The 18,069-nt window shown below is 39.4% G+C and overlaps 1 protein-coding gene across 1 annotated transcript; it reads right to left on the minus strand.

Annotated features, from left to right (window-relative positions):
• Positions 1 to 10,832: 10,832 nt before the first annotated feature.
• itln1 (intelectin 1) lies at positions 10,833 to 14,233 on the minus strand (the record flags this gene model as incomplete). Its single annotated transcript, XM_084070500.1, has 6 exons — positions 10,833 to 11,047; positions 11,300 to 11,403; positions 12,207 to 12,327; positions 12,585 to 12,749; positions 13,539 to 13,786; positions 14,179 to 14,233. 6 exons carry the CDS (start codon positions 14,231 to 14,233, stop codon positions 10,895 to 10,897), a joined length of 846 nt encoding a protein of 281 aa, XP_083926626.1. The 3' UTR covers positions 10,833 to 10,894.
• Positions 14,234 to 18,069: the final 3,836 nt, after the last annotated feature.

Below are 18,069 nucleotides of genomic sequence, written 5' to 3' on the forward strand. Positions count from 1 at the left end.
CACTTCAGCTACAGTACATTGTGTCTGCAGCTACAGTACACACTGTAGTACAATGTCGTTACAATGTGAGTGACACTCAATTGATCTTACTTCAAAAAGTCCGAAGAGGTTCCCACCTATATCTGTATCTGTAAAGAAGTCATTGAAGGTGCGGTATCGTAGGATAGATGAGGCCTTCCACTCGTCCAGTGGAGAGCTGTTGGGAATATGCCACACCGCCAGGTTTTTTGCCTTAATGTCATAGTAACCAGGATTCTGTGAAGAAATTATAAAGTGATCTTGAATGTCTGGTCTGGATTTTAGAATGACCATTAGATTTCTCCCAAAAATCTCAGGCTATGCAAGCTTTTATAGGGGGTGAATACATATTTGGGGAGAACATTTCTGGCTTTGAAGGTGATAAAATATCTTGCTTTTTATTTTTGCCAACACCTCTGATAGCTACATTGTCATTACAGCATTTATGTTTTTACTGCTTGCAGTGCTTGGTTTACTAATTAATGTCTGGTTCCAAAGCACCTCCTATGATTACCTGCGTCATTTTGATGAGAGTGTAGGGGGGGAGACACTCATAGATAAAATAGTATAAATGTAACGTTTTTGTGGTCCAGAAACATTGTCATTTAACATTTCTGGAGAAATGTACAGTGACAACGTTTCCTCTGGCGATACGGTTGTTTATTCACAAGGTTTGCTTGCACATAATGAGGGCTTAGTCTCAGTGAAACTGACGCTTTATAGTGAATAATGATGATATTAAAGACTAAAGATAGGAAATGATATACAATATAGAGGTTATTGATGTATCAATAAAGTCTATGTTGTATATAGTTTATATTTACAGTATTAGGGTGACTAAATAAATATGAATTATTGCACTGTGTAATAATTACAAAGAAGGTAATGGCAATGGTATACATTGTGAATTGCACTCATGTACACAGGGGTGACAATAGCAGTTTATTTGAAGTGAAGGCACATACATTAGTTAATCTGTGTGTATCGGGAGTATACTGTAAAATTAGTCATATTAAATGGGTGACACAGAAGCCAATAAGCAATATTTTCCTCTCCTTTGAACTGCACATTAGGCATTACTACTAAGATTGTTGAAGATCAGTCAAAGAACAACCTACCTTGTAATCATCATCCGTGGCGCTCTCTACTGTCCCAAATGCGTTTCTGTTGTTCCAGTTGCTATCTCCAGCTGGCAGGTTGAGTTTGTTCCCCTGCTGTGAGGACCAGCGGTCACCCACTGTACATTTACCTTTCAGATTGTTCTCATGAACACTGGCTATCAGTGTCCAGCCACCACCATCAGTCGTCATGTCACAGAAGGCCTGATATTCCTCACCTTCCTCAGTTCTGAGGGTATACAAGCCATCTAAGGGGTTGAAAAGAAAACAAGCAGAAACATGAAATGAGTTAAAATGAAATGAAAATCAACCCAAAGGAAAAAAAAGTGTCCCGAATGAATCACTTCACCTCTATTCACGTCAGGCAATTTGTCTCCCAGTTCCTTACAGCTTCGGAATGCTCCTGTACAGAGAAAATCAATAGTCAATCAATCAGTTGTGACTGTTGTCTTGGTCTCCATGACACACATTGCCTGCCTCCCTCTCTCTCTCTCTCTCTCTCTCTCTCTCTCTCTCTCTCTCTCTGTCTCTCTCTCTCTCTCTCTCTCTCTCTCTCTCTCTCTCTCTCTCTATAGTAGATGGTGAAGTATTACAAATGAATAATAACATTGTAATATAATAACAAGATACAGAGAAGCAGTACCTGAGACGTGTTGGACGACCATGGAGGTGATGAACAGGAAACTCCTCAAGAACATGACGACTTAGGAGAGGGAATGGATGACAATACCCCTTCCTTTCCAACCGAAAAGAAAATCTGTCAATAAAAGTTGAATTTAGGACATCTGAACAATCATGTAAAGTAGCCTTCAATCACTTTGCTAAACAAACAAGCTGTTGTGTTTCAGCAAAGTGATTAAAATAAGACAGCATGTAAATCAATGACCATACCTTATTACGTTAAACAGTCAGGACTGAGCGTCCTGTCCTTGGTGATCTTCTTATAACAGACATTTGTTTATGAATAAGGAATAAGATAACAAGATGGAATGCTGTCAACACAGTTTCATGCATGTCTATGTATCTGCCAAACTAACACACGTGATCTTTGCTTGTCCCTCCACACCCTGTCGGGAAATCCCAGCTGGACTACCATTTGTGGGTCGTACAGTACCTCATTTATTTACTTTTTAGCCGCATGCTGAAAGCATAGCGGCTCTATATTCAGTCTGACTCTAACCCGACACATGTCCGACATGTTTGCAACACTTTTTTTGCGTGATTGGCTGTCGTTTAAGCCAATGGGCGCCCTCGTCCTCCCAAGCTATGGGACTAGACACGCCTCTCTCAGTGGATTCGTCTGAGCGCTAGCCGAATTTGGCTAATAGTTAGCTTGTATGCTTGTATGATGTTACTAACTGTTTTTAGCCAAACGCGGTAATGTCCACTCAGAGATGCTCGTAGGCCTGCGTCCTGCGTCGCTGACGCACCATATTGCGAAAGGATGCATTCATGACACCGTCGTTGCGTCCATGGGACGCACTAGGTAATAGCTCCGATAATATATAATATTTGTCAGCCAGCTGTGATCTGCATGGACTCTCTCGGTTAGACACCGTTGGTGGAGAAGTATAACTCGGTTAGACACCGTTGTACTGGAGAAGTATAACTCGGTTAAACGGCGTTGTGTGGCAGCAGCAGCAGCACAGCCCCTCGCTGTTAGTCTACGCTACTCACAGAGAGAGAGAGAGTCGCATGAGGAGCTGGTTGAGACCTGCTCTTAAACGTGTTAAAACGTCTTGGATAGACCACTGTCTGGAATAATAACTGATCATCATACATACAGGTCTACTACTACTAATCTTTGTTGGTGTTGTCTAAGGCTGAACGATTAATCGTTTTCAAACCAAAATCGCGATTTGAAACCAAGCGATTAGCTAATCGCAAAGAGCGCGATTTTTTAATTTTTAATTTTATCATAATAAATAATTTAAATATTAATATTAATCCCAGAGCACCCGCGGGACTTGTCTCCTCCTCTCCAGAGTGGCTGCCTCTCTCTACAGGGAGCGAGAGGGCAGCGCGCCCCCCCCCCCCCCTCTCTCTCTCTCTCTGTCCCTCTCATAGAGTTAGGTCCCTCCGTCGGCTGCGAGTATTTAAAGTTTGTCGAACGGCCGTGTCGCGCGTAGCGGTAAAACATTATTTTCGGTGCAACACAAGTAGTGTAGTAGTAGTGTTGCTCCTATCTATGTTTGTTTCTGTAAGTGTAACTTATATTTTTCCCATCATTATTAAACTATTTCTGTTGGATGCTGTGATCTGATGTAAACAATACGATGCACAGGACTTCCTGGTCAGTGTTGCCAGGTTTTGTGAGAGAAATAAGCAACCCTGTCTATGAAAACAAGCCCAAAACAAAAGAAGCGACTATGAACTGTATCTTTGTCACTTATGTACAGTGGTGGAAAAAGTACTCAAATGTTGTACTTAATAAAAGTATCAATACTGCAATGTAGAAGTACTCTGTTACAAGTAAAAATCCCAAATTCAAAATTGACTTGAATAAAAGTAGGCCTACAAAAGTATTGGAATCAAAATTTGTACTTCCATGTACTGTTATGTACTGTCATGTACTGTTCTCATGTCTTACTAAATAAAGTACATCAATCAATCAATCAATCAAATGTAAAGTACCAAAAGTACTTGTGTTTGAAAATAGCAGATCTACAAGCTCACAACGCGTCGCATCGCGGCGAGTTGTGAGCTTGTAGAACGGCTATTTTCAAATTACCTATGTATAAAATAGGGCTAAAGTGGTTAATGTAGGTTTTATAATATTATAATTTATATCTGCAAAGTAACTAGTCACTAAAGTTCTCAAATAATTGTAGTGGAGTAAAAGTACAATATTTGCCTCTGAGATGTAGTGGAGTTGGAGTTAAAGTATTGGAAATTAGAAATACTCAAGTGAAGTACAAATACCTCAAAATTGTACTTAAGTACAGTACTTAAGTAAATGTACTTGGTTACTTTCCACCACTGCGTTATGTATTCTGAGTTTTTCACTTCCAAGGAGTAGTAGTAATACAATGTACAGTAGGAGAGGACCTTGGCTTGTGAGACAAAAAAGTGTTACATTTTAGTTGAATGATAATCTACATAAGCTAAATACTGGATATCAGTAAATATGCTTCTGGAGCCATAAGTGAAAGACCTACTTATTTCACTGCTGTGAATTGTTTACACAAAATGGTAATGTTGTGTTGTTGACAAGATTGGAGCCAAAAAAGCCTGCCGCATGCGGCTTTATTATGACTTGTCATTCTTGTTTATTTATTTATTCTGTGTGAGTTCCCCCATTTTCTCCCAATTCAGTCATTGTCACCGCCAACACCCATGGTGCATGGTGCGAGATCTATAACATGTAAATCAAGAAAATATAAAAAACGCTCTGCTACTTGTCTAAATTTGGTTTAATACTGACGTACTGTAAATTTGAAAAATGTTTACTGTATCTACATACCACTAGAGACCTAAAGAGGTGAGGAGCTTTTCTGCTCCTCACCCATACAGATCAAATGTTTGAACCAACCAATATTGATATCCTTAAGCACTTAAACCCTAGCATTGTGATGCAATGTGCAAATGCAATGTGTCGCATTTTGAGCTTGTAGATCAGGTATTTTCAGCGAAGATATTTGGTGTAGAGCAAAATACTAGCAGACCTAGACCTTGGGCAACCTGAGTATAGGGTGGTTTAAGTGGTTTTTAAGTGACAAATGCACACATCTTCATCAATCTTCGTCATGTGGCTTTTACTAAGCACTTTTCTTTTATGTTTATTTATTGGTGTTTAGAGTTGCATTGTGCCCACCATGGCAGCAGTTTTGTGTGGTATAATGTATTCATTGGGATCTAGAGTTGCATACTTTGCTATAATATGCACAGGCAGCCATGTTTGTAGAGTGCATATTGACATCATCAGACCCATCATAGCAGCCATTGTTTGTGTTTACTTGTATTGTTTTGTTGTAACGCTAATGATTTAAAAGATGTCACTAGAGTGTGTGAATTGACTTTACAGTGCATGCATGGTATTTAGTTATGTTATTGTGAGTGCCATGGCACAGAGTCAGGTAAAATATACTGTATATTCATGCACAGCTTATCGGGAGGTTATTACTGTATGTCCAGTAGGCCTCTAGTATCGTTAAATTATCTATTTATTGTGTAAATCCAACCATAACAGTGAAGTTGGTTCAAATAGGCTGGATGAAGCTGTGATAGCACATCTATTGAAAATCAATGTCTTTATCTCTGACATTTGAGGTCTTTACCTCAATGTTTTACTGAGATCAGAGTCAGACAACGTATACGTTGATTTTCAGTGATTCTCACCAGCAGAGACCATACAGACATTGGGCTGTCAATTTTCTGCCAACTTTCTACAACGTTGCATTTTGTTGACAAAATAATGAATCATCCGAGATTCAATGGCCCTCTTCATATGGGACAACTAAACTGTATTGGCTTGAACTTGACCAATGTCAACAGTTAGCACTTACATATACATGTTGAATGTGCCACTGATAATTCCATGAAGCCCGACCCCCAACGTACATTATGCACATCAAGCAGGGTCCTCCACTTTTATTGGCTGATGGATTTGCCTCTTCAGAGCTTAATGCCCTCAAGGCCCTGACACACCAAGCTCTGACTTTTGTAGTAAGAAATTTAAACAAAGCCGTAACAATATCTTCCTTCCCCTTTCTCTATGCTAATACTGACATGTTTGGGGAAATCTAAATTCAATATCTGAGCTATACATTGGCGAGAACAGCAGGTAACAAACTTACACGCGCCCACTGCTTTGAAAACAAATCATATCGTAATCCTTATATGAAGGGCTGCCCTAAGGTCTTTGTATTGGTAGGCTACTGCACGGCATTTTTTTTTTGTCTTAGCCCATATATTGAATTTAGATGTCCCTAGCCTAGATGTCAATGTAGAGAGAATAATCGCACATCCACTGTTACTTAATTCAAGTGCGTTGGATAGTAGATAATCTGAATCAAACAAGAAGTCCCACACACTGTATCTTGCTGTGGCAACTCACTTTTTTTAATGACAAACGTTTCGGTCCGTCTGGACCTTCCTCAATAGTGTCTTACAATAAAGTTCACTATATGCTCTTATATAGCCTAGCCTAGATCTATCAGAAAGCAGAGTTCTCTGATCGTCTGGCTATGAGAGACTTGCCCCACTTGAACAGCAAAGTCCCATTTCAGTCTTCACTTGAACCTCTTAAACCGTACTTCATTGGCCGAGGTGTCCCAGTCGGTACTTGGCCGTTTCCTTTTTTCATTCTACACATATCTCTTTGCCGCCTTTAGCGGATCTACAAGCTCACAACACGTTGTGTAAAGGTGCATCTGGGGTTGTAGATCTGCTGTTCTTGTCAGACGCTCTTATCCAGAGCAACATATAAAGCAGGGCTCCCGCCACTGGAGTTTTAACATCTTAAACAATTTGGAAAGCTGGCTGCATTACACTACAGGATAATCTTCTCCTCTCTATACCATATGTATTGTACTTATTTGACTGAGCTCAATAGCGATCAGTTTTTCTCTCAACATCAAATTTCTTCGTCAAAAACAACCAATCTACTAGCTTACAGGGTGTGAATTTGCGAAGCGTTGTGAGCTTGTATTTGCTATTTTGCCATATGTTCGCCCCAGAATAGGGACACTATGGTTAAACATGCACTACAAGATTTTAAAATAATGGCGCATCACCCTGCAGGATTTCATTAAGATTATCGGGCCTGGGCGGAGCAACGCGAAACACCTCACATGATCTCATCTCACATGATCACATGGGGAAGTCGATTTTAAACAACGGAGCTGGTTAAACTTGTGGTGGCAACATACGTACGGTTGTGATATATTTGGGAAGAAACTTGATATAGATAGTTGTGTTCTTGCCACATATCAACAAGCCTCAGCCTGTTTTGATCAAGGGGCAAGTCTTAGATATTTACGATGAGGCCGACAAAATGGCCAGAGTGGCGCTGTTTTACCCTGCGCCGACCTGCGGTGTCAGAAAGAATTTATTTTAACGCAAGTGAATGGGTTTTTTGACAAACTTTAGACTAGATTTTCTTACTGTAATAAAAATTGTCATAAATTCTATATGCTTCCAGTCGCTAGTTTAAAGTCTCCTTTCAATCATCAGGATATGCGTTTTGCTAAATTATGGTCCTATTTATTATAAAATTGACGATAAAATAGGCTATTCTCTAGGAGGGGCGGGATGATTTGATTGACAAGCTACACAACCAATAGCATTCATTCCCCGCCCCCCGCTCTTGATTGACAAGCTACCCAACCAATAATGGTCTGGTCTCATTCTGACGCGTATTGAAAGATGGCGGACCTACAGTCTTGCAACAATCGGCTTCATTTTCGGTCTGTAGAAAGCAGCGGAGGGGGTTTGTCCATTTCATTTATACAGTCTATGGTTTTGATATGTCAAAAGTCGTCTCATTGACTTCACATCTGTCTCCTTGTAGTTGTTTCTCTCTGTCGCTCGCCACGCCTGTCCTCCTACTCGTGTATGTTGGCTCACTAGAAACACTAGTGGGTCTCAAAGTGTGGTCCAGGGACCCTCATGGTTCCTTGAGAGGGTTTAACTCTGAGAGTGTACAAATGGAACCAAATGGATCCTCCCGGGTCCATTTAGTTCCATTTGTACACTCTCAGAGTTATGGGGGTCCTTGAAATTAAAAAGTCTACCACTGTGCTACACTAACTGGAACAGAGCCTTTATTATTGTCATTGGTAACACCTGTGAAGGAAGCAAGGAAGGGGGCCAATTTCTGTCCAATATGGCTGCTGTGCATAGAGCCTGTCAGGCTCAAATCGAGAACGGCTCTCCTGATAGTCGGGAGGGGGCGTTCACGACCAGAAATCTCCTCGATTATCCTGTAGTGTCTCGATTATCCTGTAGTGTGATCTTGGCTTTAGTGCTATGAACTTTAGTCAACCAACAGCAGAATGTTGGTGGTTGAGGAATTTGATAGCTAAGAAAAGTATGTGCTACAAGTTAACAAAGATAACAAGTAGACTTGATCAAATACAGTACATAAATTACTGTATTTGATGTTAACAGCATAACTACATACAGTAACTACGTATAACATACGCTATCTATGCTATCTCAATAGCCTGCATAAGGAGGAAGTGCAGAAACAGAAATACTGTTAGTTTGGCAGATAAGTGGAGAAGCGATAACAGTTGTTAAAGCATTTATTCCATCTTAGTTGAATCAAAATACTAGGGTTTTATTGCAAACATTGTGCTATGGAATAAAGGCTGACAGTTAGTGCTAACCGTGAATCTGTGGAATCATTTCTGTATTCACTGTGGCAGTGACAGTAAGGAATGGCCTTACTGTCGTTCCAGTCATGTGTACTATGCTGATATAAGACTGTCGTATATCCTATGCATGACGTATGTTCCACTTATGATTCTTTTCTTTTTATCTGAATAGGCTATTGAAGATTGAAGACGCCATGCTGACCTGGTACGGTATGACATTTCTTGTTACAGCTTCACTCTATCTATATTTGGACATGATATCCAAGTCTCTGCCTTTTGCAGATAAAAGTGTTTTATATATTTCTCCAGTGAGCTCATGTGATAAACTTAGAAATACTGAAGTGTCTTCAACTACATCTGCTTCAACATCCTGATTGACCCATGACTCATCAATAATTACTAAAATGAGTCATGTGTGGAATAATTTCGTTCTTCGCTGTTAGGTAAGGCCTCACTGTCTTTCCAAGCACATGTTCTGTGAATATTGAAGACTGAAGACGCCACTTGACCTGGTACAGTATGACATCTGTTGTTATGAGTAGGCTACAGCTTAACTCTCCCTATCTATGTGTATAAATAATATGGCCTTCAGCAGAGAACTGCTCGACCATTAACTGTTTGTTTAATGTATTTCTCCCATGATCTCATGCAATAAACTTCTATTTTAGAAATAAGTGTCTTCGACTCCATTTGCCTCGCTGACCCGAGAGTTCCTTGACAACTCCTTGTCATTGTCAAAGATCTATAAATCTTGTTCGCTGTAATTATGCTTTCAGTTCTACATTCTAATGACCAGGCTCTGTATTTATCAATTACTCGATCACACTGAGATTGAGATGACAATTATTTGTTTTAAATCTATAATTTCCCCAACAATCAGCGATATATATGCTATATTAACGCAAAAACACCAGACAGGATACAAGATTTCATCCTTCCCACTATCACATTGCCTATGGTCTATTTTCCCTCAAACACAGAGACTCTAAACTCACGCAATAATTCTGATTGACCAGATTCAAGGACCCCAACGGAAACAAGCCCGCAAGGACTTTTTTGGCCGGACCTTTTAGACAAAAGCATTATAAATGTAACTGTGTTGTTTTACATTCTTTTGCCTAATAAAAATGTCAATCAATCAATCAATTTCAATTTGATTGAATACTTTATTAGTCAGAAATGTAAACAGCACAAGGAACAGTCAGACATTTAGGCTAAAATTATGGTCCTATGTATTCAATTCATCAACATAGCATAAAAATAACACAATAATGCATATCATCAACAAATATGAAACACTATATTACAAAGTTGAAAAGGGGGAAACGGGAAGAATGTCGGCAGTGAATTTCCAGGTTTTGGAAAATGCATGTATAGGTTGGGATATAAAATGCATCCAATCAGGAGAGAGAACTCGTACAGAATACAGATCAATTGACGCTGTTGATATGCTTTTGTAAGCGAGGTGTGAATGAGCTGCACGCAAAGTTTTGTGTCCTCAAAACTGAATGTAGGACTGGAGCTACTCTCCAGTCAAAAATATCAATGACAACGTAATTTCATTTACAAGGACTTCACATGAATTTTAAAGTTTTAATAGCAATACAACAGAACTCTGAGAACTCATACAGTACATTCATGCAGAAAGCATGAATGTACCGAGTGGTGTAAAGTAACTAAGTACATTTACTCAAGTACTTTAGGCTACTTAATACAATTTTGAGGTACTTTTACTTTTCTGGAGTATTTCCAATTGTCTATACTTTTACTTCTACTCCACTACATCTCAGATGCAAATATTGTACTTTTACTCCACTACAATTATTTGAAAACTTTAGTTACTAATTACTTTGCAGATATACATTATTACATTATAAAACATACATTAACCACTTCGGCCCTATTTTATAACTAGGCTGTTTGAAAACAGCCGATCTACAAGCTCACAACACGTCATGATGCCAACGCTTTGTGAGCTTGTAGACCTGCTATTTTCAAACATTTTGGTACTTTTACGTTTGGTACTGTAAGTACATTTTGATACCAATACTTTTGTACTTTTATTTATTAAGTACATTTTTAATTCCGGGCTTTTACTTGTAACAGAGTACTTCTACATAGCAGTATTGATACTTTTACTTTTACTTTTCCACCACTGGTGATGAATAACAGCAGTTATTTTTCGTATAGCTTTATTCACAGCACAGAAAGCAGAGGGCAGAGGGGAGGGATGACATGTAACTCAGGACAAGGGACATTTGTAGTTATATGGTCGGCATCCTTTGTGGCTGATCCATCAAGACTTCAGAAAGTACATTGAAATTACATTAAATGTTTTGTTTATAATGCAATGCATAAAGTTATATTTCATGTGGATTTTGTAAAGCCTTGGATGTTGCTTGCCATAGGTCTCAGTGGTTTCAGGAACATGAAGGAAGATCAGCGATAGAAGATTAACACGGAGGCCTCAATGTATTGCTTGTTTGCACTCCATCCTATGTTTGTCCCATAGCCATCGTAGTCCAAGGCAGTGAAGTCACCACACTGTTTGGGGTGTTTCTCAGGGACGTATCCGCCTCCACCAATACAAAACTGAAAATGCAAAAAGGATACAAACACGCATTCATTCATTCATTCATTCATTCATTCATTCACACACACACACACACACACACACACACACACACACACACACACACACACACACACACACACACACACACACACACACACACACACACACACACACACAAATGATTCAGCTTGTGCCAGAGAATCTATGGTAAAATAAAGTTGTTCCTGAGACTTTCAGAAGTTATAAATCAAAATGTGTAGTGTACTCACATGTTCAACATTGCATCCACATGCTCTGACTCCAGAGCACATGGCAAAGGCAGCACGCTCATTATTGACAGTTCTGAACTGGATCCAGCCTGGATGAGACTCCTCTGAAGGAGAAGACAATTAAAAAAGAAATTCATATTAATAGTAGTAGTACATGTATATAGCATTAAATAATACTTTACATAGTAGCAGACAGTAGTAGTAGTAGTAGTAGTAGTAGTAGTTGTAGTAGTACTAATAGTATTAGTATTTGATTGATTGATTGATTGGTTGATTGATTGATTGATTGATTCTGACATTTGAATTATAACCAGTCATACATGGATAACCTGTTAACAATCCGTGGGCCAAACTTGATAAACATAAAAGCACCAATTATATAGGTGGTTGATTTGGGATTATTGGACAACATTTGTTCATCATTCGTGGTCCTTTTTTTTTATGTGAAGAATCCACGCATCAAAAAGTATCGTGGCCGGACCGTGTGAACATCAGCAGAGTGAAGAGTACAGCCCACACACTACAAACTCATGTACACATGTATTATAGGACGTTTCTATCTTCTGTGGATCTTTGTCTGACAAAGATCCATGAGGATTGAAATGTCCAATAATGAAGGTGAAAAGGAGTTTGTAGTGTACAAACTCTATACTCTTGTTTTTGCCTTTTCTTAATGTTCCATCGGGTGCATATCAGCAGTAACCGTGCGGTCACACCGAACTTAAATTCTGCCTATGAGGGCGGATTCTGCCAATGCTTTTCAAAGGCAACAGAGCGGTGTGTTGCCATTTGCGGATTTCCGCACAAAACCCCTCTGTTCCCATTGAAAAGCATTGGCAGAATCCGCCCTCATAGGCAGAATTAAAGTTTGGTGTGACCGCACCCTATAGCACCATTAAAATCTTACCATCTGCGTAGGGCCCATAGAAGCTTCTTACGGTGGCATTATTCCCATAGTCGTATATAACAGGGATGTTTGGTCCTTGGTCGTTTTGGCAAGTCAGTACACCCTGTTTCATAGGGTATTCCTTGTGGATGGCAAAAGGGGGATATAATAAGAAAAATAATTATGCATGAATATGTTTTGATGCATTCACAATGAAACAAAATATAAACAATGACCTTGCCAACTAAGAATAAAATGTCTTATCTTAATAAAACCATCAATAGTAATAAAGCAACATTTTGAAGTGGTAAGATTTCATTCTGATAGGAGAGGTGGTAAAATGTATTCAGCTACATAACACATTGATCTAGTTACAATATAAATTTCAATTGACCTTACTGCGAAAAGGTTGAAGAGGTTCCCGCCATTCTCCTTCTCCGCCAAGAAGTGATTGGCGGTGTGGTATCGTAAGATAGCCTTCTCCCTCCACGTACTACATTCAGCGATGTTGGGAACATGCCACACTTGCACATCCTCTGCAGTAATGTCATAGTACCCAGGACTCTGTCAAAGAAATGTAATAATAATAATAAAAACAATAATAATTAGAATCATAATAATTAGAATATTATTATTATTATTACTACTTAAAGCACTTTCCAGAAACAAGTTGCTTTACAACAAAATATTAAATGAGACAGTTAATCAAACATAGAAGCAAACAGATAGGGAATTACTAAAATGTATATATACGTAATAAGTATCAAAGCATAATAAATAATACAATTCACTAAACATGAATTATATTGATAAAATACAGTACAATCAACGTACTAATAATGTACAACTCACCCAAGAGTTTAACTAAAAGCAGTGACAAATAAGTGAGGTTTTAAAAGTGATTCAAAAGAAGACGGAGAACTCCTCAGGCATATTCTAGGGAACCTGACTGCAAAAGTGCTGTTATCCTTTTGGTTTTTTGACTATTATATTTCTCCCTGACGATCTATGGCTGCGGAAATTATCTGTGTCATGTTTAGATTTCTTTGGGCTATTCAAAAATAGCAGATATACAAGCTCAAAGCGTGGCACCGAGTGCCGCACTATGAGGTTGTAGATATGCTATTTTTGAAACATCATGAACATTTTTGAACAAAATATTTTGTTCCAGGGACCCCCAGAAGCAAAGATTTGAGTTAAAAATGTTGTTTCAAAAAATATATGCAAGACAAAGATTTGCTCAAATGTTCAAGATTTTAAAAAAAGTAGCAGATACAAGCAGATATACAAGCTCATAGAGCTTGTATATCTTTAATACTAAGATCACTGAAGATCCATCAAAGAGCAACCTACCTTGAAGTCATCAGAGGTGGCTGCCAGCGCTGATCCAAATGATCTGTAGTTGACCCAGTTTAGATCTCCGCTGTGCATTTTGGGACTGTTGCCCTGCTGCGTGGTCCAGCGGTCCCCCACCGTACATTTACCATGCATGTTGTTCTCATGAACACTGGCTACCAGTGTCCAGCCTCCGCCTACCGATGTCATGTCACAGTAAGTCTGATATTCCATACCAAATGTAGTTCTGAGGTGGTACACGCCATCTGAAGGCCGAGAGAGAAATTAAAATCAACACGAGTAGAAAAAAACACACACACACGGTCACACACAAACCAAAAAGCAAGACCGCTGTGAAGCTTCTCTGTCATGAATGAACCACTAACCTTGAGTAACTCCCAGTTCATCTCTCAATTGTTTACAGCTTCGGGCCCCTCCTGCACAGGGAAAATCAGATTGTGACTTTGGGTCTTGGTCTTTACGATACACACTGCCCCACTCTCTCTCTCTCTCTCTCTCTCTCTCTCTCTCTCTCTCTCTCTCTCTCTCTCTCTCTCTCTCTCTCTCTCTCTCTCTCTCTCTCTCTCTTCAGATAAGGTGAAGGATAACAAATGAATAATAACATTGTACTGAGTGTAAAGACACAGAGAGGCAGTACCTGAGACGTGTTGGACGACCATGCAGGTGATGAACAGGAAACTCCAAAAGGACATGGTGACTGAGGAGAGGGAATGATGACAAAACCCCTTCGTTTCCAACCTTAAATGAAATAGAAATCTTAACCACATAAACGCTATATACATTATTTCATTGACCGGGGTGCCTCAGCATCATCAACAACCAATGATGTGATTCAAATAAAATGTCATGTAAATCAATGACCTTACCTTATTTCATTAGACAGGCAGGACTGAGCTTTCTGTTCTTGGCGATCTTCTTATAACCGTCACTTGTTTATAAATAAGGAATAAGATAACAAGATGGAATGCTGTCGACACAGTTTCATGCATGTCTACGTATCTGCCAAACTAACACACGTGATCTTTGTGTCGGTACTTGCTGCTTGTTGACTCTTACTTATCGTAAGAGACATTCTCAGCCAAGTCCCTCCCCACCCTGTCGGGAAATCTCAGCTGGACTACAGTTTGTTGGTCGTTCAGTACCTTGTTGACAGCAGGCTAATATTATACTGTTCATTGATTTATTCTGTTTGGGTTGCCACAATATCTCCCCAATTCACTGAAATTTGATGTATTAGTACTTACTCCTTATTATAATATAGATAATGTATAATATAGATACATCTATATCTGTTTTGTTCCATTTATATTAAGACATCACTTTGGGTATAGGCCTGGTTGTTTGGAAGCGGTCCAGCACTCTGTGTGTGTGCGCGTGTGCGTGCGCACGTGTTTGTGAGTGAGTGAGTTTGTGAGTTCATTTTGCCTCACCATTTCATTGGTTTAATGTGGAACGAGGAAACAAGATGGATCAAATGCTGTCATGCGTTTCCGCGTATTTGCCAAACAAACAGTATTTTTGTTTCTGCACTTCCTATTTGTTGTCTAGTTATGCTGTTTACCTGTAGACAGATGCTATAGTGTGTTGTTTAGTTTTTTGTTACCTTTTAGCACATACTTGGGTACTTAGCACTTCCTCAACTACCAAAATCCTGTTGTTGGCTGACTAAGGTTCATGGCATGTACCACGACCTTGAACACTGTAAAGTTGCTCCGGATTAGAGCGTCTGCTACTGACAAACATTGTCATCGTTAAATGACAATTGCACATACAGTACATGATGGTTGGCCAACAACAGCAGGGCTTTTTTTTGTCATATCTGCCATGGCATTGGTTATTTGTGGCTTTACTAAGTGCTGGATTTATTTGGGGTTAGTGTTGTATTGTGCTATCAGGCCCTGTCAGTGTTGCCAGGTGGGAAATTTTCAATTATCGTACCGGAGGCTTAACATTATCGTATTTGAAAGAAAACTTTCGTACACAGCCAAAAAAGACAAATCACAGGTGTAAATATGTAATTTCACAAACAAAAAAGCGTGATTATCCAAGAAACAACCTTGTTTGAGATTCCTACGAGATAAAAACGCATCACCTACTGTATGTAGCGTGGCCGCAGCCGACTTCCTGGACCTTACAGAAATAAAAGCCTGAAACTGGACTAGAAAGACACGACCAGTGTTTTTAATGCCTCCCAAGTACAGATCTAGGGTCAGATGTACTGATTTACCGACTTATTTTGAAAAGCCAAACCAGATCCAGAATCATCAGCCAGGGAATTTAGTAAATTCACCAACTTTTTTGAATATGGCCAAATTATCGTACATTTGGGCACTTTGGTAATTATTGATCGGACATCGTACAGAGGGCAACACTGGGCCCAGTTGCAAACCTAAGCTGAGGGCTATAGGATAAATGTGGCTGTGATAGAACATCTATTTTTACTGGGGAACTTTATCTCTGAGATTTACAATCTTTACCTTAATGTGTGATTGTAATCAGAGGCAGAGAAGATGTTTTTCTATAATATCAATCAGACAAAAAATAGGAGATATTGTGTTGTCAACAGCCTGCAACTCTCTACATCTCCTTTGTACTTTTTCCCTTCCTAGAAATGTAGTGGAGTCAAACGTCCAATATTTCTATTTGAAAAGTAGCATAGTGAAAGTCATGAGCATAAAAAAAAGTACAGTGCTCAAGTAAATGTACTTTACACCAGTTACTGTCCACCACCACTGTTTAGAGCCCCATGCAATTAGTCTGGCAAATACTGACTCTGTAATGAAGTGGATATAGGCTTCATTCATTGTGCAATATTTTGATTGGTTCTTCTCATATTTGTCTTCCCTGCCAGTTTATATACTTACCGTAGTTGTGCGAAAATACCCAAGCTCACAGTGGTGGAGGCATTATCAAAGATTAGAGACACAATAAACCCCACCCCACATTCCCCACCCTAGTGACACAAACACACACACACACACGCACACATACACACACACACACACACACACACACACACACACACACACACACACACACACACACACACACACACACACACACACACACACACACACACACACACACACACACACACACACACACACACGTGCACAAATACTGCAGCCATAACATTTTAATTTTAATTCATTTGATGAAAATAGTTGGGTTTTAGTGTAGGCAAAACACTGGAAGAATGGTTGAAAGTGCTCACCTTGACTCTGTGAAATAATTTCTTTATTCAATGTTAGGAAAGGCCTTACTGTCGTTCCAATCATGTGTACTACTGATTGACTAGCATGTACATGTGATGTAAGAGTGTCATTCATCATGTGCATGACTTATTTTCCTGTTATGATTATATTCTGATAATATGTAACATGTCATTCATCATTGGTCTTATGATATGTTCTGATAATCAGAATATTGAAGACTGCAGACGCCACTTCATGTTGGCCTCGTACATTGTTATGAGTACAGCTTAACTCCCCCTATCTGTGAATAACATAACCTTCAGCAGAGAACTGCTCGACCACTGTTTGTTTAATGTACTTCTCCCAATGGTCGCATGCAATAAACATCTTAGAAATTGTCAACTTCTCCAAATCCCGTACATATAAAAAAACATGTTCTATTTCTGTCAAGAAGGTAATGATTTTGCCCACTCACTCACTCACTCAGTCAGTCAGTCTATCTGTCTGTTTGTTTGACCTTTAGCAGCATATCTCGAGCAGATTTGCACTCATGAATTTTTCACACTGATTGGCAGTGGTCACAGTGGTGTGGCAGTGGGCATGGCCGGTCTAAAAATCATTTGAAAACAAATGAATATTATACCATGCGTTGGAAAGAATATTCCACCATGGGCCTAGGAACAACTCATTAACTGGTCACACAGCTTCATTGTCAATCTCCATGCAGAGGCCGGCCAGACAGTGCTAGAGTTCTAATATGCCAGTAACTGAGTGTCGACGGTACCCCATAACCGTTTGTAGGCTAATACAGTGGTCCCCACATGATTTTGGGGGATCCCCAAATGATTTTGAGGGATCCCCAAATGATTTGCTTAATGTGCAACATTGTTTTCTTACTCAAAAGTAAACAAACCAACATACAGTATAAGTGTATACAGGGTATCTGCACATTTCTAAAGTGACAATTTAATACCTTTTTTGATACCTCTAAGATATAAAATAAAAACTAGAAAAAGTGCTCCTCGGAGCACAGGTCTCCGCCAGGTCAGGTACGTTATTCTGGCCTCCTGGTGGCGCTATAATAGGCCAATGTGAAAAGGGTGCCATTTATTCTTAGGTCTTTCACGGCAATCAGACACTGCATTCATGATTTGAGGCATTTTGTTCCAAAAATGTGTTTTGCTAAATTAGACCTGCTGGTGGCGCTATAACAGGCCAATGTGAAAAGGGTGGCATTTCTTCCTCGGCCTAGTGGGAATGTGTGTGTGAAATTTCACGGAAATCACAAGCTGCATGCATAGTTTGAGGCTTTTTGTTCAAAACGGACCAATCCT

This window comes from Gymnoscopelus microlampas (genome assembly GCF_963454915.1).
Source record: "Gymnoscopelus microlampas genome assembly, chromosome: 2".
NCBI lineage: Eukaryota > Metazoa > Chordata > Actinopteri > Myctophiformes > Myctophidae > Gymnoscopelus > Gymnoscopelus microlampas.